This window comes from Bufo bufo, chromosome 11 (assembly GCF_905171765.1).
Source record: "Bufo bufo chromosome 11, aBufBuf1.1, whole genome shotgun sequence".
In the NCBI taxonomy this organism is placed as follows: domain Eukaryota; kingdom Metazoa; phylum Chordata; class Amphibia; order Anura; family Bufonidae; genus Bufo; species Bufo bufo.
This window is the reverse complement of record NC_053399.1, coordinates 11,548,564-11,573,811: the sequence shown is the minus strand read 5'-3', so window position 1 is coordinate 11,573,811 and position 25,248 is coordinate 11,548,564. Positions and strand designations below refer to the sequence as shown.

Below are 25,248 nucleotides of genomic sequence, written 5' to 3'. Positions count from 1 at the left end.
TCTTTTGACCCATTTTGCCAAAGGAAAGGAAGTTGCCTAATAATTATGCACACCTGATATAGGGTGTTGATGTCATTAGACCACACCCCTTCTCATTACAGAGATGCACATCACCTAATATGCTTAATTGGTAGTAGGCTTTCGAGCCTATACAGCTTGGAGTAAGACAACATGCATAAAGAGGATGATGTGGTCAAAATACTCATTTGCCTAATAATTCTGCACGCAGTGTATATCGTACAGGAGCTCTGTATATATTATAGCTATATATCGTACAGGAGGTCTGTATATATTATAGCTATATATCGTACAGGAGCTCTGCATATATTATAGCTATATATCACACAGAAGCACTGTATATATCATAGCTATATATCACACAGAAGCACTGTATATATTCTAGCTATATATCATACAGAAGCTCTGTATATATTATAGCTATATATCGTACAGGAGCTCTGTATATATTATAGCTATATATCGTACAGGAGCTCTGTATATATTATAGCTATATATCACACAGGAGGTCTGTATATATTATAGCTATATATCGTACAGGAGCTCTGTATATATTATAGCTATATATCACACAGGAGGTCTGTATATATTATAGCTATATATCGTACAAGAGGTCTGTATATATTATAGCTATATATCACACAGGAGGTCTGTATATATTATAGCTATATATCATACAGGATTGCTTATATTATACTTATATGATAGGCAGATAATTTATACCGCTTTAAAAAACAGACATTGTTTCTTTAATCCCTTAAAGGGACATTAACATCATAGTACACAAATTCATTCCCTGCCTGGGTGTTCTTGGTATATACAGAGTATCTCCCAGGGCGACATAATGTGGTCCCCAAAAATGTGGATGGTTACAAACAAGACATGTATTATGTGATTATATATATATATATATATATATATATATATATATATATCTGTAGACCACAGGCACATAGCAGACAATGGACAGGACGTTATAAATACACGCGTACAGAGCTCCTCCATGGCCTCTTCTCAGTTTCCATAGGTAAGCTGCCGATTGTTGTTCCATTGAGTTATCAAACACAAATCTGATCTGGGTCTTGTAAACCATTAAACATCTCAGACAGAAATATTTAAAGGACAGCTGTGTCCACCTCTGAGCGTTCGTCCATTGAGACGGTACCATTAGTAAATGTACGATTATCATATTTACTCCTGCATCTGGTCCTCTAGTATTAGTAGTTTTCTACAGAGGACGCAGGTAGTCAGGCTCCTCCCTTCATTCCCATAAATGGTAAGTCCAGAAGGAGGGGTCTGCTCTGTGGTTCCGCCTATTTGTGTAAGGGGAGCAGCAAGGAACAATCCCAGGTAAAGGCAGTATAGGAATTACCTACACCTGTATACATCAGAGTTGGGTGGAGGTGCCCCAAAAAAGACATTTCCCATGATCCGAACCCTCCAACATACATTTATACATACAGCACGATAAGCAAATAAATGATGTAAATGATCAGAATGTATTGCAGCAGCAGCAGCAGAAGAGAGAAAGCTAAATATAAAATTATCTAGTCATGGTGAAATATATGTCACTGTCAGGCAGTGACAACCCTAATACAGCCAAGAGTCTTAAAGAGGACCATGCCCCCCCCCCCCCCCCCCCCCCCTGACATGACTGTTTTAGTAAATAATTCTATTCCACATGGAATGACCATTCTGGATCATCTTTTCTTATGACTCCATGTTGTGCAATTCCTCTGTTATTCTTGCTAGCAGTTTATGGATAAAGTTACAGATGGGAGTTACCAGTTGGGGTGTGTCCTTGCACAGTCTGACCTTAACCAATCAGTGCTGCCAGTGTCAGACTGTACATGGACACCCCCCCCCCCCCCCAACTGGTAACATCCATCTGCACCTTCATCTATAACATTTTAGCAGGAATAAGAAAAGAATAGCTAAGAAAAGATGATCCAGAATTGTTATTACATGGGGGTATGCAAGTAGTTATGAATACAGTTATGTCAGGAGGGATGACAGGTCCTCTTTAAAGGGATTGTCCACTTTGGATAATCCCTTTTAATTGATACTCTGTTGACAACCGATCACTGGTTTTGTCGCTGTTAGGAACCCCAGCGATCAACCGTCATTTGTGGGGAAACCTGGCAGCAAATATTCAGTATCCCTGCAGCGCCACCACAGGGGACATGAAGCATTACACAGTGCCCTCTGAAATCACTAGCAGGCCTGGTCTTAGGCCTTTTGCAGCTGCTTTCTGACTGGTCCTGAAAGGGCGACCACCACCTGTTAACTAAGGTCACATACTCCATCTCTCTCGACTGCCCCATACACATGTACACTCCGCTCAAAGGGGAGAGAGTAGAAAGAAAAAAGTGTCCGGGGCGGCTTATCTTCTGGGATAACAAAAGGATTGGGCATTGAAGCTCAAAGAGCCCGAACCTTCTTGTGAGTTGGGAGCTCCCAATACATATGAGACTGTGAACTGGCTCCACTGATTTGCCCCACGATTGTATAATGTGTATGGGGGCCTTAAAGGGGTATGCCAGTTACCACTCCCTATCCACTGGATCGGGATTAACTAACTGATCGGTGGGAGTCCCAGTGATTGGATGCCCAAAAATCCCAGGTAAGAAGCCCTGAAATGAAAGGCGCAGCAGGGCGAGCATGTGTAATGCCACTCCATTCATCTCTATGGGACTACCGGAGAGTGAATGGCACCGGCAAGGTGTATGCTCAACCAGCCATTCTATTCATTTCAGAGGTATGGACCCCCACAATCTGTTAACTGTCCCCTATCCAGTGGATAGGTGATAACTTGTAGTAACCGGAATACCCCTTTAATCCTTTGGTAGCTTACCTGTAAGTACTCTTTAGGACTCTAAGTGGCACTTCCCTATGGGTGGTCTGATCAAGAGAATGTGCAGCCATATTACTGTAAAACAATGGTCTCCAACCTGCCACGGGTTGTCGGAACATGCTAGGAGTTGTAGCTTTGCAACAGCTGGAAACTGCTGCTGTACGGCTGGGATGTCCTACAGATCCCCAGCTGTGGCCCTGAATATCACATACGTACAGTAGCTGTGGTCTCAGGTAGTCACTGAGGACTGGCCCCATTCTGTACCATGTCCAAAAAAGTCAGCATCTAAGTAGGGTCAGGCTTGGACAGAACATGATCAATGTAAACATGGCAATGGATGGGGTGGTGCCCTTTGCCACCACGTTTCCGGTCCTTTCTCGATATATATGTAAACACAGAGTACCATAAAATGACGCGAAGCGGTCACCATAAAACACTGTTATCCTACGCATAGTTGAACAATAGACGACCGAACCAGAGACACACAGACACGGACAGGCAGATTCAGGCAGCCGCAGATTATTATTTTTTTGGCACTGAAATCAGCTCCTGATGAGGTTCAAGAATTCTTCTCTGGTTTTGGGGTCCTCTCGGAATACGCCGAGCATAGTGCTGGTCACTGTCTTGCTGTTCATCTTCTGAACCCCTCTCATGACCATACACATGTGGCTGAACAAAACAGAAAGAGGCACGTTACAGTTTAGAACAAGATAGATAGAGGTGATAGCGCGCACTTGTAGGGCCTGACATCCTTAATGTAACTAGTCAGGGTGGTCTATGGTCTAGGCTATCTAGGCTAGTAAAGATCATGTGGTGCCTGCATTATACCCCAGAGCTGCATTCTCAATTCTGCTGATGCAGTAACCCAGCGGTTTACTGCTAAAGGGTTAATACCAGGTTCACTGCTGAAGGGTTAATGTTGTGGTTCACCGTGTTTAAAGTGTCCACTGTGATATTGATTGTAAAACAAAAAGGCTAAGTATAGGTAGGAAACGGTTAACTGGCAGTTTCTTAGTTACAATTGCCAGGTAATGGGCTGGTCCCTTTTCCCCTAGAAAAAAAGACCTGTTTAACCAAGTAGGCTAAGACAGATCCTTCACCAGGAAAACACCATTCCTGTGAGGGAAAACTACCTCTGAGAGAAAGAAGTGTTTAATTTTGCAGATGGTTGAGGACCATGGAGGCCGTGGATCTGGGTTTATTACTTCTGGTGCCAGCCACACTTCTGAGAGGGGCTGGCCAGCTGATCTGACTGCACCCAGCGGCTGGGTATTGCAGGGAGATATTGAGGAATTGCATGCCTTTGGTCATTTAGCAAGATTGCTGGTTTTTATAATGAGAGACTCTGGGAACTACTACCATCATCTCCCATCCTCTCCATTCCCTGCGCGCTGGTGCGTGGCACTGGTTGCTATTGGAAACTAGTACACAACATCAATTGTCTATGGGGTAATATCAAGTCTGTAATGGGGACCCCCAACTACCATGTGTCATTTATCATCCTGATGTCTTGTTATATGGCCTTTGCTCAAGGAATAGAAATATTTGTCAAGTGGCTCTATACTGTGATATCCTATGAGACTATGACAACCCCTCCTGACCATTCTCCCCCAGTTTTTTTATATCATGGTTTTATGGTATTGGAAGTTAGACATACGTAGCTTCAACGACCACTCCCACGCCGGCAGGCTGCAAGGCTTCTGTAATTGCAATGGCGATCTGTTTCGTAAGGCGTTCTTGAACTGCAGAAAGATCAAAAAATGATGTCATGGATTATCCTTCATATAAGGCTAGGGCTACACGCCGACACTGGCTTTGTTGCAACTGGCGCAGCGATTCCATTAATTTCTATGGGATCACCGCTACTCAGTCATCCTGGCTAAGACCAGTGTCACCATGTCGCCCTTGCCTAAATGATGTGCATTTACAGTCCTTGTTGTGTAGGCGTTATATGTACGTTCAAGGAAGATCAGTGCGTACCCTGTAAATCAGTGGTCAGTTCTTCAAAGCAACTCTGTCAGGTCTCTGTTTCAGGGCAGCATAGGATAGAGGGGGTGACACTGAGCTCTGTGATATAGTATGTATTTTTTTCATATAAAACACTGATTAAAACCTACCAGGACTCGTAAAGAAAACCTATGAGTCCTGCTACCCCACCCACGCATAGAGCCTGGAAGTCCTGCTTCTCCGATCCACTCATACAGCCTGGGAATACTGCTTCCCCTGTCTACCCATAAAGAGAGCCTGGGAATACTGCTTCCCCTGTCTACCCATAAAGAGAGCCTGGGAATACTGCTTCCCCTGTCTACCCATAGAGAGAGCCTGGGAATACTGCTTCCCCTGTCTACCCATAAAGAGAGCCTGGGAATACTGCTTCCCCCATCCACTCATAGAGAGAGACTGGGATTTTTTGCTTCCCACGCCCACTCATAGAGAGAGCCTTGGCATCCAGCTTCTCACCCCCACTCATAGAGAGAGCCTTGGCGTCCTGCCTCCCACACCCACTCATAGAGAGAGCCTTGGCGTCCTGCTTCCCACGCCCACTCATAGAGAAAACCTTGGCGTCCTGCTTCCCAGCCCAATCCTAGAGAGAGCCTTGGCGTCTTGCTTCCCAGCCCAATCATAGAGAGAGCCTTGGCGTCTTGCTTCCCACGCGCACTCATAGAGAGAGCCTTGGCGTCCTGCTTCCCACGCCCACTCATAGAGAGAGCCTTGGCGTCCTGCTTCCCACGCCCACTCATAGAGAGAGCCTTGGTGTCCTGCTTCCCACGCCCACTCATAGAGAGAGCCTTGGCGCCCTGCCTCCCACGCCCACTCATAGAGAGAGCCTTGGCATCCTGCTTCCCACGCCCACTCATAGAGAGAGCCTTGGCGTCCTGCCTCCCACGCCCACTCATAGAGAGAGCCTTGGCGTCCTGCCTCCCATGCCCACTCATAGAGAGAATCTGGGAGTCCTGCTTCTCCACATCTTTATAGCAGTCGAGCTTTGTTTTTCTGATACAGAGCACTGAATTGTCTCCAGAGATGTAGGTCTAAAAGAAAACACAATGGGTGCCTGCAGACACCATTAAGGGGAGTTTAGGTGCTAACTGCATACTGTTTATGTATTGAACCCCATAATAGTTTGCAGTAAACTCTCATAAAGAGAGCCTGGGAATACTGCTTCCCCTGTCTACTCATAGAGAGAGCCTTGGAGTCCTGCTTCCCCCATCCACTCATAGAGAGAGCCTTGGAGTCCTGCTTCCCCCATCCAATCATAGAGAGAGCCTGGGAATCCTGTTTCCCCTATCCACTCATAGAGAGAGACTGGGATTTTTTGCTTCCCACGCCCACTCATAGAGAGAGCCTTGGCGTCCTGCTTCCCACGCCCACTCATAGAGAGAGCCTTGGCGTCCTGCTTCCCACGCCCACTCATAGAGAGAGCCTTGGCGTCCTGCTTCCCACGCCCACTCATAGAGAGAGCCTTGGCGTCCTGCTTCCCACGCCCACTCATAGAGAGAGCCTTGGCGTCCTGCTTCCCACGCCCACTCATAGAGAGAGCCTTGGCGTCCTGCTTCCCACGCCCACTCATAGAGAGAGCCTTGGCGTCCTGCTTCCCACGCCCACTCATAGAGAGAGCCTTGGCGTCCTGCTTCCCACGCCCACTCATAGAGAGAGCCTTGGCGTCCTGCTTCCCACGCCCACTCATAGAGAGAGCCTTGGCGTCCTGCTTCCCACGCCCACTCATAGAGAGAGCCTTGGCGTCCTGCTTCCCACGCCCACTCATAGAGAGAGCCTTGGCGTCCTGCTTCCCACGCCCACTCATAGAGAGAGCCTTGGCGTCCTGCTTCCCACGCCCACTCATAGAGAGAGCCTTGGCGTCCTGCTTCCCACGCCCACTCATAGAGAGAGCCTTGGCGTCCTGCTTCCCACGCCCACTCATAGAGAGAGCCTTGGCGTCCTGCTTCCCACGCCCACTCATAGAGAGAGCCTTGGCGTCCTGCTTCCCACGCCCACTCATAGAGAGAGCCTTGGCGTCCTGCTTCCCACGCCCACTCATAGAGAGAGCCTTGGCGTCCTGCTTCCCACGCCCACTCATAGAGAGAGCCTTGGCGTCCTGCTTCCCACGCCCACTCATAGAGAGAGCCTTGGCGTCCTGCTTCCCACGCCCACTCATAGAGAGAGCCTTGGCGTCCTGCTTCCCACGCCCACTCATAGAGAGAGCCTTGGCGTCCTGCTTCCCACGCCCACTCATAGAGAGAGCCTTGGCGTTCTGCTTCCCACGCCCACTCATAGAGAGTGTCTAGGAGTCCTGCTTCTCCACATCTTTATAGCAGTCGAGCTTTGTTTTTCTGATACAGAGCACTGAATTGTCTCCAGAGATGTAGGTCTAAAAGTAAACACAATGGGTACCTGCAGACACCATTAAGGGGAGTTTAGGTGCTAACTGCATACTGTTTATGTATTGAACCCCATAATAGTTTGCAGTAAGCCCCTGAGCTCCCTCTATTGGTGGCTGCAGGCAGAGAGAATTTTATCATTTAGCTTTGCCTTTGAAGGGGATTTGGATCTGTCTATCAGAAAAATGGAGCTCTGCCATAAAGAAATAATCCGACAATGACCGAAAAATAAAAGGTGGTGATTCACCTTTCTCTGCAGGGTGAGTCAGTTCTTGGGAACAGAAGGAGTCTGTGATCCCACTAGACCTCCTAACCCAGCTATTTTTTGCAGTATGGACTATGGTGTAATCAGTCACTTCTGATCTGTAATCTTCAGTGCATGTGGCAGCCCGGTCACTGCTGACATCATGTTGTCAGAACAATTACTATCTCTATAAAGGGCACTTACATTGTAAACCCATTGATAGCGCTTGGAAATAATTGTGCCCTTTCTAAAAAGTTGCCGTCTGACTTGCTGTGCATGTATCATGCGCTGACCTATGATTTTTATGACCAAAGAGCCACTGGCTGGGAGAGTATTAGAGATGTCAGAAGCAATCAGGATCCACTGTAGCGGGCTACTTACCTTGTAGTCGTCTGCTGTAAATCTCCACGATCCTTTAGAAAAAAAAAAAAATCTATTATTATCATTTATATTATTATGTTGCCATGGATACAATGAAGAGATTGTCCAGAATTAGAAACACATGGCTGCAGGCTTCCAAAAACAGAGCTGCATAGGGTTTGTTTGTAGTCTGTTACCATGGAGACGCATGGCTCTGTATCGAAGTTGTATATATACACACAATGGTAGAAGATTTTGTCATGGAGGTTACATGCAAGGTTGCTTCACTTTTTAAAAAAAAAAATTATATGTATTGAAGCAATAACCATTTGTTGCAAAAGTCTACTTACCCTTCCAGATCAGACATTCCATGTAAAGAGCTATTTGCCTGCTCTGCTCGTTCTTATTAAATCACCCCAAAGCAAAAGCACACAGCAAATATAATGTATAAAGTAAATATTTTACTGTTCAAATATACAAAAAGTATTTAAAATTCAGTACTAGCAGATTACATACACAGGAAAAAAGAAAATTTGACCACATATCCAGTGTCATTCGTCAATACATGCAACACTCAGATGAAATAATAGTATCATATTAAAATTATTTTCACACCACCTAGATCTATGGGAGAGGGGGGCATCGTATGAACCCCCAACAGCATAGTGCACTCTCCTTCCTGGAATAAGTGTGAGCCAAAGGAAACATTCCCATATACAAGACAAATAAAGTGTAAGCAATAGGACAAACAGTTCATCAAAGAGTTATACTTTAGTGTAAGGCCTCTTTCACACAGGCGTCGCGTGTGAGGGCCGGATAGGATGCGGGAAAATGCGTGATTTTTCCGCGCGAGTGCAAAGCGTTTTAATGCATTTTGCACGCGCATGAGAAAAATCGGCATGTTTGGTACCCGGACCTGAACCCGGACTTCTTCACAGAAGTTCGGGTTTGGGTTAGGTGTTGTGTAGATCTTATTATTTTACCTTCTAACATGGTTATAAGGGAAAATAATAGCATTCTTAATACAGAATGCTTAGTAAAATAGGAATGGAGGGGTTAAAAAAATTTAAATTTAAAATTAAACTCCCCTCATCCACTTGTTCGCGCTGCCCGGCTCATCTTCTTTCTTCTTCTTTGATGACCTGGGAGGAAAAGGACCTTTGATGCCACTGTGCTCATCACATGGTCCATCACCATGGTGATGGACCATGTGATGAGCGCAGTGACGTCACCAAAGGTCCTTTTCCTCCCAGGTCATCAAAGAAGAAGAAAGAAGATGAGCCGGGCCTCACGAACAAGTGGATGAGGTGAGTTTATTTTTTAATTTTTTAACCCCTCCATTCCTATTGTACTATGCATTCTGTATTAAGAATGCTATTATTTTCCCTTATAACCATGTTATAAGGGAAAATAATAATGATCGGGTCCCCATCCCGATCGTCACCTAGCAACCGTGCGTGAAAATCGCATCGCATCCGCACTTGCGATTTTCACGCAGCCCCTTTCACTTCAATGGGGCCTGCGTTGCGTGAAAAACGCACAATATAGAGCATGCTGCGATTTTCACGCAACGCACAAGTGATGCGTGAAAATCACTGCTCATGTGCACAGCCCCATAGAAATGAATGGGTCCGGATTCAGTGCGGGAGCAATACGTTCACCTCACGCATTGCACCCGCGCGGAAAACTCGCCCGTGTGAAAGGGGCCTAATACCGACCAGTGTGGACCTGACTCCGACACGCGTTTCGCAGTCGCTTCCTCAGGGAAGAAAAAGTGCACTATGCTGTTTGGGGTTCATACGATGCCCCCCTCTCCCATAGATCTAGGTGGTGTGAAAGGAATTTGAATATGATAAGATTTTTTCATCTGAGTGTTGCATGTATGACGAATGACACTGGATATGTGGTCCGATTTTTCTTTTTTCCTAAGTATGTAAGCTGCTAGTACTGAATTTAAAATACTTTTTGTATATTTGAACAATAAAATATTTACTTAATACATTATATTTGCTGTGTGCTTTTGCTTTGGGGTGATGATCTGTATCTGTTACTCACAGCAATTCATTTGCTAGGAGCCAACGTGTTTTTTTTGGTGTCGTTTTTATTAAATGTATCTGCGAGCCATATTGCTGCGAGCCTCCGAGGTAAGAAATGTCAAATTTAATTGGAAAAAGTCTACGCTGTGTGAGATGAAGGCGAGGGGGAGATAAGGAACAAATGTTAAGCAAATAATCCTCTAGAAACCAGTGTCGCAGTTTTGTAAGGATTCGTAGAAGGCCGAAAGGGTTAAAGCAAGCGCTTTGGGGGGAAAATAGTCTGTGTAGATAGGTCCGTCAGATTGTCCCCCAGTTCCTCTCTCCTCTCATGAAGACAGAGAAGAATAAATGTGTTCAAGCCATAAATTCTGAAGTCATAAACTCAAAGAAGTTAAAGGAATTGGTATTATAGCTTATTATTACTACTATTATTACTACCATACTTCTATTATTATTACTATTCTTATTATTCTATAATTATTACTAACTACTCCTATTATTACTACTTCTATAGCTATTACCAATACTATTATTTCTCGTATTAGTACTACTTCTATCATTATTACTACTGCTACTCCTATTATTGCTAAATATATTATTTTTGTTATTACTACTACTACTATTATTACTACTAGTAGTACAACTAGTATTACTATTATAATTATTATAACTGATTATTACTACCTATATTATTCTATAATTATTACTGTAACTACTCCTATTACTGTTACTACTATTATTACTACTTCTATTGTTACTATCTATATTATTATTATTATTATTATTATGATGACTATTACTACTTCTATTGTTACCATTAATACTCCTATTATTACTATTACTATTGTTATTGTTACTATTAATACTCCTATTACTACTTCTATTGCTATTATTACTACTACCTTTATTTTATAATTATTATCACTGCTCCTATTATTACTACTTTTGTTATTAATACTACTACTACTACTATTATTATTATTATTATTACTACTACTGCTATTATTATTCTATAATTATTGATATTATTAGAATTAATATAACTCCTATTCGTATTACTATTATTATAACTGTTCCTATGATTATTATTACTATTACTCCTCCGATTATTACTACAATTGATATTAATATAACACCATATCAGTATTTTATTGCTATTATTTCAGGACCCAGTAAGCAGGGGATGAAGCCTCTGGATTGTGTTTTGCTCCTCCTCACACCTGTACATTATACTGATGGATGACCGCCAGCCGCCTCCTGTGACGGCGCTCTCACACGTCCTCGCTGCTCGCTTCATTTATCTTTTTCTCCCCTTTTCATTAAATGGCAAAAAAAAAAAATCAGTCAACGCAGACGCGATGTGAGCTCACCTCGCCAGCTTACTGAGGCCCAGCACTTGCTTGTTTGGTAGATAACCTATGTGCACCTGTAAAGATCAAACAAGCTTATTAAAAGGAGCACTCCAGGCAAAAGTCATTTGCTGTTTTATACCTAGAGCATGGCTGAGGGGATGTAGCATGACAATGGGATTTATAGAAGACCAATGTGACAGCCATGCACCTACGTGTATAATGCAAATGATGTGTTCCTTTAAGAGGAAAGGCTTAATATTGCATTGAAGCATGCAGCTTTCTAATATGTCACTGGATAGGAGAAGGAGCTCCAGTTGTCAGATACAGAGCTCCAAATTCAGTGCATGGACAGAGATAAATGACAACATGCAGGCTTCCTGCAGCCTCCATTTATGGGAACTTACAAAATACTCTTTTATTAATCAAGTATACGATGTATGCAGTGAGCTCCCCCTAGTGGTGACAGAGTGTTATCACTAAACGAAACTGTTAAAGATGAAGAAAATGAAGGACTGGCACAGCAGTCTTACCCTTCCAATGAATGGAACCAGATGATGTTCACACATGGAAAACATGTCAATGTCCTTCACAATCACCATCTCATCATGGTCTTCATCAAAGATAGCATCATTCAACACATCTGGAAAAGATCATAAAAATGCAGACACTGCAAGCTGAATGGAGGGACTTGCCCTAAAGATCCTATTCATTCATCTAGCCAATATAACAGTGTTATCTAGTTTTTAGGTGCAATATTATATTAGTTATTTTCTTGTACCTAGCCAATATTATAGTAGTTATATTCCTGTACATAGGAGGCAGTATTATAGTAACATAGTAACATAATATATAAGGCCAAAAAAAGACATCTGTCCATCCAGTTCGGCATGTTATCCTGCAAGTTGATCCAGAGGAGGGCAAAAAAAAACCCCTGTGAGGTAGAAGCCAATTTTTCCCACTTAAGGGGAAGAAAATTCCTTCCCGACTCCAATCAGGCATCAGAATAACTCCCTGGATCAACGACCCCTCTCTAGTAGCTATAGCCTGTAATATTATTACGCTCCAGAAATACATCCAGGCCCCTCTTGAATTCCTTTATTGTACTCACCATCACCACCTCCTCAGGCAGAGAGTTCCATAGTCTCACTGCTCTTACCGTAAAGAATCCTCTTCTATGTCTGTGTACAAACCTTCTTTCCTCCAGACGCAGAGGATGTCCTCTCGTCACAGTCTCGGGGATAAATGGATGATAGGAGTGATCTCTGTACTGACCCCTGCTATATTTATACATAGTAATTAGATCTCCCCTCAGTCGTCTTTTTTTCTAAAGTGAATAACCCTATTTTTGATAATCTTTCAGGGTACTGTAGTCCCCCCATTCCAGTAATTACTTTAGTTGCCCTCCTCTGAACCCTCTCCAGCTCTGCTATGTCTGCCTTGTTCACAGGAGCCCAGAACTGTACACTGTCCTCCATGTGTGGTCTGACTAGTGATGTGTAAAGTGGTAGGACTATGTTCTCATCACGGGCATCTATGCCCCTTTTGATGCAAACCATTATCTTATTGGCCTTGGCAGCAGCTGCCTGACACTGTTTTTACAGCTTAGTTTGCTGTTCACTAAAATTCCTTTTCCATGTCAGTGTTACCCAGAGTTTTACCATTTAGTATGTACGGGTGACTTGCATTATTCCTTCCCATGTGCATAACTTTACATTTGTCAGTGTTAAACCTCATCTGCCACTTATCTGCCCAAGCCTGCAATCTATCCAGATCCCTCTGTAGTAGTATACTGTCCCCTGTAGTATATATACAGTACACTGTCCTATGTAGTGTGTATACATACAGTATACTGTCCTCTTCAGTGTTAATTACTTTACACAGTTTAGTGTCATCTGCAAAAATTGATATTTTACTATGCAAGCCTTCTACAAGATCATTAATAAATATATTGAAGAGAATAGGGCCCAGTACTGACCCCTGAGGTACCCCACTAGTGACAGTGACCCAATCTGAGTGTGTACCATTAATAACCACCCTCTGTTTTCTATCACTCAGCCAGTTACTTACCCACATACAGACGTTTTCTCCCAGTCCGAGCATTCTTATTTTATATACTAACCTTTTATGCGGTACAGTGTCAAATGCTTTGGAGAAGTCCAGATATACGATATCCATTGATTCGCCGCTGTCAAGTCTAGAACTTACCTCCTCATAGAAACGGATTAAATTAGTCTGACATGACCGCTCCCTCATGAAGCCATGCTGATATGGCGTTATTTGCTTATTTCCATTGAGGTACTCCAAGATAGCGTCTCTTAGAAAACCTTCAAACAGTTTACCCACGACAGATGTTAAACTTACTGGCCTATAGTGTCCGGGCTCTGTTTTTAAATATTGGCACTACATTTGCTATGCGCCAATCCTGTGAAACACTCCCTGTCAGTATAGAGTACTAATACGGGTCTGGCTATGACATTACTTAATTATCTTAGGATACGGGGGTGTATGCCATCTGGTCCTGGCGATTTGTCTATTTTAATCTGTTTAAGACGCCGCTGTACTTCTTCCTGGGTCAGACAGGGTACTTTTAATGGGGAATTAACTTTTACATTCTGCATTTCATCTGACAGTTTATTTTCTTCAGTGAATACAGTGGAGAAAAAATATTTAATAGCTTTGCTTTCTCCTCATTGCTCTCTGCAACTCCTGTGTAGAGGGCCGACACCTTCAGAATTAATACTATTTACCATTTATATAATTGAAGAACATTTTAGGGTTAGTTTTGCTCTCTTTGGCAATTAATCTCTTGGTTTCTAGTTAGGCTGCTTTTATTTGTTTTTTACATATTCTATTTTTTTCCTTATAGTTTTTCAGTGCTTCCTCGCTACCCTCCTGTTTTAGTGATTTTAAATGCTTTCTTTTTGTCATTTATTGCCTTCTTTACAGTTATATTTATCCACATTGGTTTCTTCTTGTTCCTTAACCTTTTATTCCCATAAGGTATGTATTTCTCACAATTAGAGTTTAGAATGCTTTTAAAAATATCACATTTTGTGGCTGTATTTTCATTTTTGAGGACTTTGTCCCAGTTAGTTGGGCCTATGGGTGTTTCTAAGGCCCATAGGTCTATTGGTTAATACTAAGTCCAGTATGGCCGTCCCTCTAGTCGGGTCCTGAACCAGTTGGGAAAGGTAATTGTCTTTGGTTATTGCCAAGAACCTGTTTTCTTTATGAGATGTACAGGTTACAGTTTCCCAGTCTATATCTGGGTAGTTGAAGTCCCCCATAATAACCACCTCATTATGATTTGCCGCCTTGTCTATCTAGTTTAGTATACTCTGTGGTATATTAGGTGGTTTATAATAAACTCCTTTAGTATTTTATTATTGTTTTTGCCTCCATGTATTTCTACCCACAGTGACTCCACATGTTCATGTCCCTCACTTTATATCTTCTCGGACTGTGGGCTTTAGACAGGACTTTACATAAAGGCAGACCCCTCCCCCTCTCCGGTTTTGGTGATCCTTTCTTAACAGACTGTAACCCTGTACATTAACCGCCCAGTCATAGCTATCATCCAGCCATATCTCAGTTATTCCCACTGTCATAGTTATCATCCAGCCCCGTGTCTCAGTTATTCCCACTATGACATAGTCCTCCTCACACATCACTAATTCCAGTTCCCCAGTTTTATTAGTCAGGCTTCTGGCATTAGTATACATACATTTGAGAGGTTTATATATATTTTTCACCCTACACCTTTCCTTCTGAACTGTTCGAGTCCCTCCTTCCATTCCTCCCCCAGTCCCACTACCTTGCCCCTGGTCTCTATCTGCACTATCTTCCCCTTCTATAACGTAATTACCTTCCCCATTGAGGTGCAGCCCATCCCTACGATAGAGAAGTCGGCCCAGTTCTCCAGGGACCCAAACCCCTCCTGCCTACACCAGTTCTTGAGCCACTTGTTAACCTCCCTAATCTCCCGCTGCCTTTCTTGTGTGGCCCGTGGTACAGGCAGTATTTTGGAAAACACTACCTTTTGAGGTCCTTACCCTAAAATCATTTTTAAGGACACTCCACCTACCTCTAAGTTTATCATTTGACCATGACCGCTGGATCTTCTCCAGCCCCTCCCAGTAATCTGTCAACCCGATCCGAGATGTGCCGAACTCGAGGGCCAGGAAGACAACACTCCTTTTGACGATCCCGGTCTTTGTGACAGATCGCCCTATCTGTCCCCCTAATAACTGAGTCTCCCACTACCAGCACCTGTCTGGGCTGCCCTGCTCTCCTGGTCCCCTTCTTACTTGAGCTGACATTCCCCTGACTGGCAGAGGAAGGGTCCGGCTGCAGCAGTGCTGTCCCTGAACTGACATCCCCCTCATCTGTCAATCTTGCAAACTTGTTGGGGTGTGTCAGATCAGGGCTAGCCTCCCGTCAGGGAAAAAAGACTTCCACAACAGCTGTTTAAGTCTAATATGTCTCAGCCTCCATTACACGCATCCTTTTCGGATCCTGAACCCATGCAGGTGAATTCCACTCTGCTCTCTGATGAGGAACGTCGTCTTCGCATGTCTTCTGGACTCTGCCTCTACTGTGGTGGTCCGGGTCACCGTGTCCGCTTCTGTCCCCAGAAGTCGGGAAACTCCAATGCTTTGGGTCTTTGGGAGAGGTGGCCCTAGGCGAAAAACTGTTCCACTCTCCAAATTCCTGTGACTCTGGTTCTTGGGGGCATCAAGGTCTCCATATCCGCTTCCTTGGATTCCGGGTCTGCGGGGAACTTCATACACCAAGCTATGGTGAGTCAATACCACATTTCTGTACGCCTGCTTAAAAAACCCCTGCTGGTGACTGCCATCAGTGGACAAGTACTGACGAATCCAGTGCGGTTAATCACTGAATCGTTGGAACTGCGGGTGAGGTGGTTACATGTTGAAAAGATTTCTCTATATGTGCTCCCTGAACTGTCCCATTCTCTTTTGCTGGGGTTGCCCTGGCTTAGGATGCACAATCCAGTAATCGAGTGGAGCTCTGGAGAGGTGCTCCAATGGGGAAAGCTGTGCCAAGGCAAGTGCTTATGTTCTATTCAACGAAGGGTTTCTATATCCCTCGCTAAAAACCTGGAGGCCTTGCCGGTGGTCTATCATTCCTTTGCGGATGTGTTCGATAAAAAAAGAGGCTGAGATACTACCACCCCATCGCCCCTATGACTGCCCAATTGATTTACTACCTGGGACATCTCCTCGGGGTCGTGTTTATCCTCTGTCTCCCGCTGAATCGCAGGCTACAGCAGATTACATTAAGGAGAACCTTGAGAGGGGTTTCATCAGCAAGTCTTCTTCACCCGCAGGGGCAGGATTATTTTTTGTGAAAAAGAAAGATGGGTCTCTTCGCCCCTGTATAGACTACCGTGGTCTGAATAAGTACTGGCTTACCTTGTAGGAGACGCCCGCCAGCATACCGCCGCATCCGTCCTCACTGCCAGGTATCATCTGATGCGCTATAGCACGCGCGCACACCTCTCCCTTTCTTATAGGAGTAGGCAGCTGGTTCCTGATTACCGTCCCCACCCAGAGGCGGGACTATTTGTATTTAAGGCAGCTTCACTCATCATGAAGTGCCCAAGTGTGGTTGTTGTATATTCTAGTACATTGGAGCAGTATTATAGTAGTTATATTCTTGTACACAGGAGCAGTATTATAGTAGTTATATTCTTGTACATAGGAGCAGTATTATAGTAGTTATATTCTTGTACATAGAAGGCAGTATTATAGTAGTTATATTCTTGTACATAGGAGCAGTATTATAGTAGTTATATTCTTGTATATAGGAGGCAGTATTATAGTAGTTATATTCTTGTACATAGGAGCAGTATTATAGTAGTTATATTCTTGTACATAGGAGCAGTATTATAGTAGTTATATTCTTGTACATAGTCACAGTATTATAGTAGTTATATTCTAGTACATTGGAGCAGTATTATAGTAGTTATATTCTTGTACATAGGAGCAGTATTATAGTAGTTATATTCTTGTACATAGGAGCAGTATTATAGTAGTTATATTCTTGTACATGGGAGCAGTATTATAGTAGTTATATTCTTGTACATAGGAGCAGTATTATAGTAGTTATATTCTTAACCAAAACTCTTTTTATTGAGAGTGCAAAAGGTCTGTTCCAAAAATACGTATCAGTATATAGCCATGTGCAAATGGCAGCAGTAGAATGGGTACAAATATTCTTACAGACCATATCATATCTACTAACATAGTGAGTATGAACAAATTTAGTTAACACAAAACAAAAGAAAAAGACACGGACAAGAGTGGGGAATTGGGAGGAGGGGTAGAGTGGGGTGGGTAGAGGAGGGGAGGAAGTTCTTCCAATTCACTCGGGGTTGCGATACTTCTCCCAAGGTCGCCACAGTTCGAGAAATTTGGAACGTGTGCGCGTTTCCCAGTGGGCTAACTCCTCAAATCTAAACAGTTGGTCTGTTTTCTCGGTCCACATCAACATTGAGGGTGGCGAATCATTCTTCCAGAGGAAGGGTATCAACATACGTGCTGCAGTAAGAAGCATGGTCGGGAGGTCAGCCTTGGCAGGAGTAAGGGAATCATTGGGACACCAGAGGAGAACTAGTTTTGCATCCAAACGCACCTCAGAGGTGCATATCTGGTTAATTTTGTTCTCTATTTGAGACCAGAAGGGGCGTATTTTACTGCAGGACCACCATATGTGTGACAAGGAGCCGACTTCTGTTCCACACCTCCAGCACTGCTCCGGAACATCCGGGTTGAGCCTATGTAGGAATTCTGGTGTTTTGTACCAGCGGGTCAATAGTTTGTAAGAATTCTCTTGTATTTTGATGCATCGGTTGAAGCCATGTGAATGAGCTAAGATAAAGGCCTTCTCCGGCTCAGTCAATTGGATTTTGAGTTCCTTTTCCCAGGCAGACACAAAGTGCAGTGCTGGAGGAGCAGAAGAGAGCAGCTCCCTGTAGAGTGTCGAGAAGGGCTTTTTCGGTAACTCGGGAACACAAAGCTTCTTCTCAAGCCAAGTAGGTGTATCATTAGTAAGGGGAGGTAGCTTAAGGGCTTTAATATCACGACCAAATGCCCCAATAGAAAGGAAGGAGAGGGCTTTGACCCTCGGCAGATCGTGGATCTTGTCCCATGCCAAGTCCCCAGATGTAGAAGCGATATCTTGTAAGGTGAGGTCAGATAGTATGCTCCAGACTCCGGAGGGTCTGAGTATATCGGGGTGAATATAGTTCTGTAGTAGATGCAGGGGAAGGTGGATATTAGGGAACCTAAGGTCTTGGGATTTATATAGTTTGGCCCATTCCACCAACATGCCTTTCCAAATGGGAGAGGCATACGCGTTATTCGGGGTGCATGTGCGGATTCCCCATAGGATAAGTCCTTCTTTGTAGGTGATAAGAGCACGCTCAAGTTGTACGCAAAGATTCGGGGGTTGGCGGGAGAGGAGAGAAAAGCACCTGTTCAGGAGCGACGCTGTATAATAAGTTTGGATGTCGGGCATACCAAAGCCCCCAAATCTCTTTTCTCTTGTCAATATTGAGTAAGCTATCCTAGAGGATTTGCCCGCCCACATGAACAAAGAGAACATACGGCGTATCTCCACAAAAAAGGAGCGAGGGAGCCAAATTGGTAGTGTTTGTATTAAATATAGAAGTTTGGGTACAATGAAGGCTTTAAGGAAGTTCTTCCTGCCTATCCAAGAGATGAAGGGGAGTTTAAGGGACTGTAGATGTGTTCTAATATCTTTGAGTAGGGGGGCGTAGTTAAGATTAAATAGGTCATCTTGGTTAGCTGAGATTCGTATCCCTAAGAACGTAATATCACGGGGGGGCCCAAGCAAAGGAGGTGGTGCGTTTGAGGTTCTTGACTATATAGGATTTGCATGAAACATTCAGGGCCATGGATTTGCTATAATTAATTTTGAAATTAGAGATCCATCCGAACTCCTCGAACAGAGAATGGAGCCGTGGGAAAGAAATCGTGGGGTTGGTGGTCATAATTAGCAGATCATCGGCAAATGCTGCGGTGGTATGCATACAAGAACCCATCCTGATACCCTCAATGTCAGGGTCTTGTCTGATCTTGCATAGCAGGGTTTCCATTACTATGACAAAAAGAGACGGGGAGAGGGGGCATCCCTGCCTAGTGCCATTGGATATGGCAAAGGCTGGTGAAAGAGTGCCGTTGACCTTGACTCTGGCAGAAGGGGACGAGTATAAAGAGAAAATAGCCGCGATAAACTGATCAGGGAAGCCAAATTTCGACAGTGCCGCAGACATATACTGCCAACTGACCCTGTCGAAGGCCTTTTCCGCGTCTGTGCTGAGCAAGGCTAGCGGAGTTGAAGTGCTCCGCGCCCAATTCATGAGGTGGAGGAGGCGGACGGTATTTTCGTTCCCCTGTCTGCCAGAGACAAACCCAACCTGCTCCCTATGGATGATATCGGGGAGAATCTGCTGGATCCGCTGAGCCAAGATCTTAGCCCACCATTTTACGTCCGTATTAAGGAGGGAGATTGGGCGATAACTACCACAATTTAGGGGATCTTTGTTCTCTTTATGAATAATCGTAATGTGGGCCGAAAGCGATTGGGGGGGAAGTTGACCTCCGTTCAGAAGGTGATTACACATGGAGCGGAAGTGGGGGACTAGGATATCTTGAAAATTTTTATAGTACGTAATGGAGAAGCCGTCAGGTCCAGGGCTCTTCCCTGAGGGAATAGAGGCCAGTACTTTCCGCGCTTCAGAATCTGTTATTGGGGCTACTAGCTGGGTTGCCTGGGACTGGGTGATATTAGGGAGATGTAGGGAAGAGAGGAATTTTTCCGTGGCGTCCGTGAGGGTATTAGACGACTGATTCGAGGGGGGTGGAAGATTATAGAGCTCCGTATAAAAGGTACTAAAGGCCTTCGCAATGTCAAGAGTGGACTTCAGGTGGGTTCCTTTAGCATCTTTGATAGCAGAGATAAAAGAGTCAGAGTGTTGTTTTTTAACTAGCGCTGCCATAAGTTTGTTCCCTTTATCGCCATGAGCGTACGATTTAAATCTGGAGCGTAGGAGCAGTTTGGCCGATGTTACATTTAGTAAGTTCTTAAGCTTAGTTCTTGCATCACTAAGTTCAGTGGCACAACTAAGTGCCTGTGATTGTTTGTGCGTAAGTTCGAGCGACTGAATTTGGGACATAAGGGTGGCAATGGCTTGAGAGCGCTGTTTTTTAACATGGGAGCCGAGGGCGATAAGTTCACCACGGATCACCGCTTTATGGGTTTCCCATACAATCGGTGGTGAGGGAGGTGTAAGGCCTGCATTATTCCGCTGGAAGAACTCGGACAGTGAGGAAGCTAGTTTCTGGGAGTTGGCTTGGTCTAAAATGAGGGTGTCATTGAGGCGCCAATTCCATTCCCTTTTTGGAAGAGTAGTCAAGGTGAAATGTATAAAAATTGGGGAGTGATCCGACAGAGTAATATTACCTATTTTAGCACGCAGGAGCAGTTGGGCATGATTTGAGGATAAGAAGAAGTGGTCTAGTCTATGGTATGAGGACTTGGCATGGGAGAAGAAGGTATAATCCCTACCAGAGGGGTTTAGAGTGCGCCATGTGTCAAACACACCTAATTTTTTCAAGGCTAGTTTCAAACGCCTTAGACGTACGTGTGTAATAGCCGATTTCCCGGAGGAGGAGTCTAAGCTAGGATCTAGGGATACATTAAAATCTCCCCCTAAAATGACAATGCCTTCTTTGAAGGAGGATAGGAGCGTGAGGGTCTGAATCAGCCATTGGACCTGTCCCCTATTTGGAGCATAAACGTTAGCTAGTGTGATCTGGGTGTCAGCTATTGCGCCCTTCACAAACAAGTACCGACCATCCGGGTCTGAGGAAGAAGCCGAGACTACGAAGGGTAATTGCTTGTGAATAGCTATGCTAACACCTCTGCTAGCCGAGCTATGTGTGCTGTGGTACCATTGCGAGAATTCTTTGGGTGGTAGGTTAGGTATCTTACCCGACCGGAAGTGGGTCTCTTGAAAGAATGCTATGGAGACTTTGTCTTTCTGCAGTAGAGATAGGATTTGCGATCTCTTGCATTGCTCATTGAGACCTCTAACGTTGAAAGAAGAAACTATGACTTCAGCCATCCCCAGGCGGTAGTTGGGTACATTGCATATCAACAGTTGTAGACCAGTCGAGCGTGGAAGAAGGAGGGAAGAACACAGTGGGAGAAGGGAGGACACAGACAAAATGAACAAAACATCTGCAAATAAAGAAAAAGAAAGTTAAATGCAATAACCAGCATAAAACACAGAGAGATGAAAGCTCCACAGGGCACCCGATGTTAAAGCGATCCTTTTTCATGACGGCGGACAGCCGGGATCCACCGGGCGGGGGGTCTCGTGGAGCACTTGAGGGCCAGAAGGAGGCCATCAGGGGGTAGGGTCGTGAACCAGGTTAGATGCTGGTTAAACCCCAGCTTCTCGGGAGGGGAGGGGGAGGTAATGTGAACTATAAAACTTTAGCAATAACAAGGTCCCAAATAGAACGTAGAGGGAAAGTCTCTATCGTGCTGTAACAAGGGACGTCATCTGGGTGTCATCAGGGGTCACTGGCTGGTTGACCGCCGAAGGAAGTGCCCTTATAGTGGGCTGTAGAATTGGTGTCCCATAAGCGTCATATCATCTCAGCGGTGCGGAGGAAATTCGGAAGTGGCGGGAAGATGACGTTCCCGGTTGGGTCTGGGAGCTTTACCCGAGGTGACAGTGTTCCACTGGGCCTAGCTTGGAGGCGAGGGTATAGGCTCTCCCTGGTCGGCGGGCATCCAGGACGGTATCTCCATAGGTGAAATACCCATGTGATCCCAGGCAGCATTTAGATCCTGAGGGGAGCGTATAGTAATCTGCCTCCCGTTCTTCATAACGGCCAGGCCGAATGGGTAAAGCCATCTGAACTGGATGGCAGAGGCCTTGAGGGCATCTAGAAGTGGCCGGAGAATTCGGCGTTTCGCCAACGTAGTAGGAGCCAGGTCTTGAAAAAACAAGATCGGTGTGCCTTCAAATTCCAGGCGTTCTGCTTCTCTACTTGCCTTCAGCAGAGCCGCAGTGTCCACATAGCTTAGAAGGCCACAGATGACATCTCTCGGCGGATCAGAGCCTTTAGGCTTAGGTCTCAAAGCTCTGTGTATCCTCTCAATTGTTATTTTCGCTGCTCTGTCTGTTCCCAGAAGATTCGCAAAAATTTCGCATGCGATTTTTTCCAGAGCTTCCGATGCGAATGATTCAGGTAGGCCCTGGATCCGGATGTTTCGTCTGCGGCTGCGGTTTTCTTGATCTTCGATGCGAAGCAAAGCATCATTAAGCAAGCCATTATGCGAATTTAATGCCGCGCATATTTCTCCCTCGTGGCGAATAATCGCATCATGCGAATTTTCTAAGTCCGCCACCCGCTGCCCCATGCTGCGCAGATCTACCTTGATCTCTGCTAGGTCTTGTCGCAGGGGAGCCAGAGCGGAGTCCAGGACCTCCCGAAGTGCCTTCTTTGAAAGAGTTCCACTCCGTTTTCGGGCTCTGTAATCTGAGATGTCAGAAGCGCTTCCTGCTTCAGAATAGTCTTCTCCCTCAGATTGCTGAGATGCAGCCGGCGCCATCTTGGGAGTCTCAGCCACACGGGTCTTGGGCTGCTTCTTCAGGTATTGCTCCATGTCTGGCTGTTTGGAGCGGACCTGGGTGGTCTCTAAAGGGTCCTTGGTGCGGTCTCTCCCCGCTTTGCCCATTTGCGCAGGTAAAAAGGTGCTTTTAATGGGGTTAATCACCAGCTAGTTGGAGGAGCTCAGCAACAGGCAGCCATTCAGCAAGGCAGCCAAGCTCCGCCCATAGTAGTTATATTCATGTATATAGGAGCAGTATTATAGTAGTTTTATTCTTGTACATAGGAGGCAGTATTATAGTAGTTATATTCTTGTACATAGGAGCAGTATTATAGTAGTTATATTCATGTATATAGGAGCAGTATTATAGTAGTTTTATTCTTGTACATAGGAGGCAGTATTATAGTAGTTATATTCTTGTACATGGGAGCAGTATTATAGTAGTTATATTCTTGTACATAGGAGCAGTATTATAGTAGTTTTATTCTTGTACATAGGAGCAGTATTATAGTAGTTTTATTCTTGTACATAGGAGAGAGTATTATAGTAGTTATATTCTTGTACATGGGAGCAGTATTATAGTAGTTATATTCTTGTACATAGGAGCAGTATTATAGTAGTTATATTCTTGTACATAGGAGGCAGTATTATAGTAGTTATATTCTTGTACATGGGAGCAGTATTATAGTAGTTATATTCTTGTACATAGGAGCAGTATTATAGTAGTTATATTCTTGTACATGGGAGCAGTATTATAGTAGTTATATTCTTGCATGTGGAGGGCAGTATTATAGTAGTTATATTCTTGTACATAGGAGGCAGTATTATAGTAGTTATATTCTTGTACATAGAAGCAGTATTATAGTAGTTATATTCTTGTACATAGGAGCAGTATTATAGTAGTTTTATTCTTGTACATAGGAGAGAGTATTATAGTAGTTATATTCTTGTACATGGGAGCAGTATTATAGTAGTTATATTCTTGTACATAGGAGCAGTATTATAGTAGTTATATTCTTGTACATAGGAGGCAGTATTATAGTAGTTATATTCTTGTACATGGGAGCAGTATTATAGTAGTTATATTCTTGTACATAGGAGCAGTATTATAGTAGTTATATTCTTGTACATAGGAGGCAGTATTATAGTAGTTATATTCTTGTACATGGGAGCAGTATTATAGTAGTTATATTCTTGTACATAGGAGCAGTATTATAGTAGTTATATTCTTGTACATGGGAGCAGTATTATAGTAGTTATATTCTTGCATGTGGAGGGCAGTATTATAGTAGTTATATTCTTGTACATAGGAGGCAGTATTATAGTAGTTATATTCTTGTACATAGAAGCAGTATTATAGTAGTTATATTCTTGTACATAGGAGCAGTATTATAGTAGTTTTATTCTTGTACATAGGAGAGAGTATTATAGTAGTTATATTCTTGTACATGGGAGCAGTATTATAGTAGTTATATTCTTTATCAAATTTCTTTTTATTTGAGAAAAATATACAGTCATGTAGAGAGTCATACATTATGTGTCCAGACGCAGCTGGACAAGTGCATAGATAGCCAACACAATATATTCAAGATAGTTGCATACACGACTTCAAATAATAAAGTGACAAATGTAAACAAATATCTAACGAGGGGGGGGCTATGACAAGACAAAGGAAGGTGGGATAGGGGAGGGGGAGAGTTGGATGTCAATCACAATCTTAAATCAAGACATATCTAAGCCTAGAATTTGCGATATAGCTTCCAAGGAGACCATAGTTTTACAAAAACTGCTCTAGAGTGACTTTCCCAGTGGGCTAATTCTTCAAACCGATATAGTTGGTCAATTTTTTCGGTCCACATCAAGAACGAGGGAGCTGATTCATTTTTCCACAATAGAGGGACCAGCAATCGAGCTGCTGTAATAAGCATGGTTTGTAGATTGTACTTTGAGGGGGTTAGCGTGCCATTTGGACACCAGAGCAGCAGGAGTTTTGCGTCTAAGGTAATCTGGCTATTACATATCTTGTTGATAGTTGTTTGTACTTCAACCCAAAACGGTTTTATTTTCTCGCAGCTCCACCAAATATGAGATAAAGAACCAATATCTCCTCCACACCTCCAGCAACCGTTTGGGATAGCGGGATTGAGCTTGTGAAGGAACTCCGGTGTCTTATACCATCTTGTAAGTAATTTATAAGAGTTTGCCTGTATTCTAATACAACGGTTGAAACCATGTGAGTGTGTGAGGATGAACGCTTTTTCAGGTTCTGACAGGGACAGGGACAGCTCCTTCTCCCAGGCTGCAAGGAACCACAGATCTGGAGGTGCGG

At 43.9% G+C, this 25,248-nt stretch overlaps 1 protein-coding gene and 1 long non-coding RNA gene across 2 annotated transcripts in view; one reads left to right on the top strand and one right to left on the bottom strand.

Annotated features, from left to right (window-relative positions):
- The first annotated feature begins 228 nt into the window (after window positions 1-228).
- LOC120981796 lies at window positions 229-746 on the top strand. Its single transcript, XR_005774753.1, has 2 exons — window positions 229-281; window positions 422-746. It is a non-coding gene; the product is annotated as an uncharacterized LOC120981796 (long non-coding RNA).
- A 1,775-nt stretch (window positions 747-2,521) lies between these two features.
- GCH1 (GTP cyclohydrolase 1) overlaps window positions 2,522-25,248 on the bottom strand; it is a 37,486-nt gene continuing 14,759 nt past the window's right edge. The window contains exons 3-7 of the mRNA XM_040411529.1: window positions 11,774-11,883; window positions 11,262-11,317; window positions 7,877-7,908; window positions 4,530-4,614; window positions 2,522-3,541 (exon numbers count right to left, since the gene is read on the bottom strand). Of these exons, the coding sequence (XP_040267463.1) occupies window positions 3,415-3,541; window positions 4,530-4,614; window positions 7,877-7,908; window positions 11,262-11,317; window positions 11,774-11,883 (410 nt within the window). The 3' untranslated portion in view covers window positions 2,522-3,414. The remainder of the gene's footprint in view (window positions 3,542-4,529; window positions 4,615-7,876; window positions 7,909-11,261; window positions 11,318-11,773; window positions 11,884-25,248) is intronic.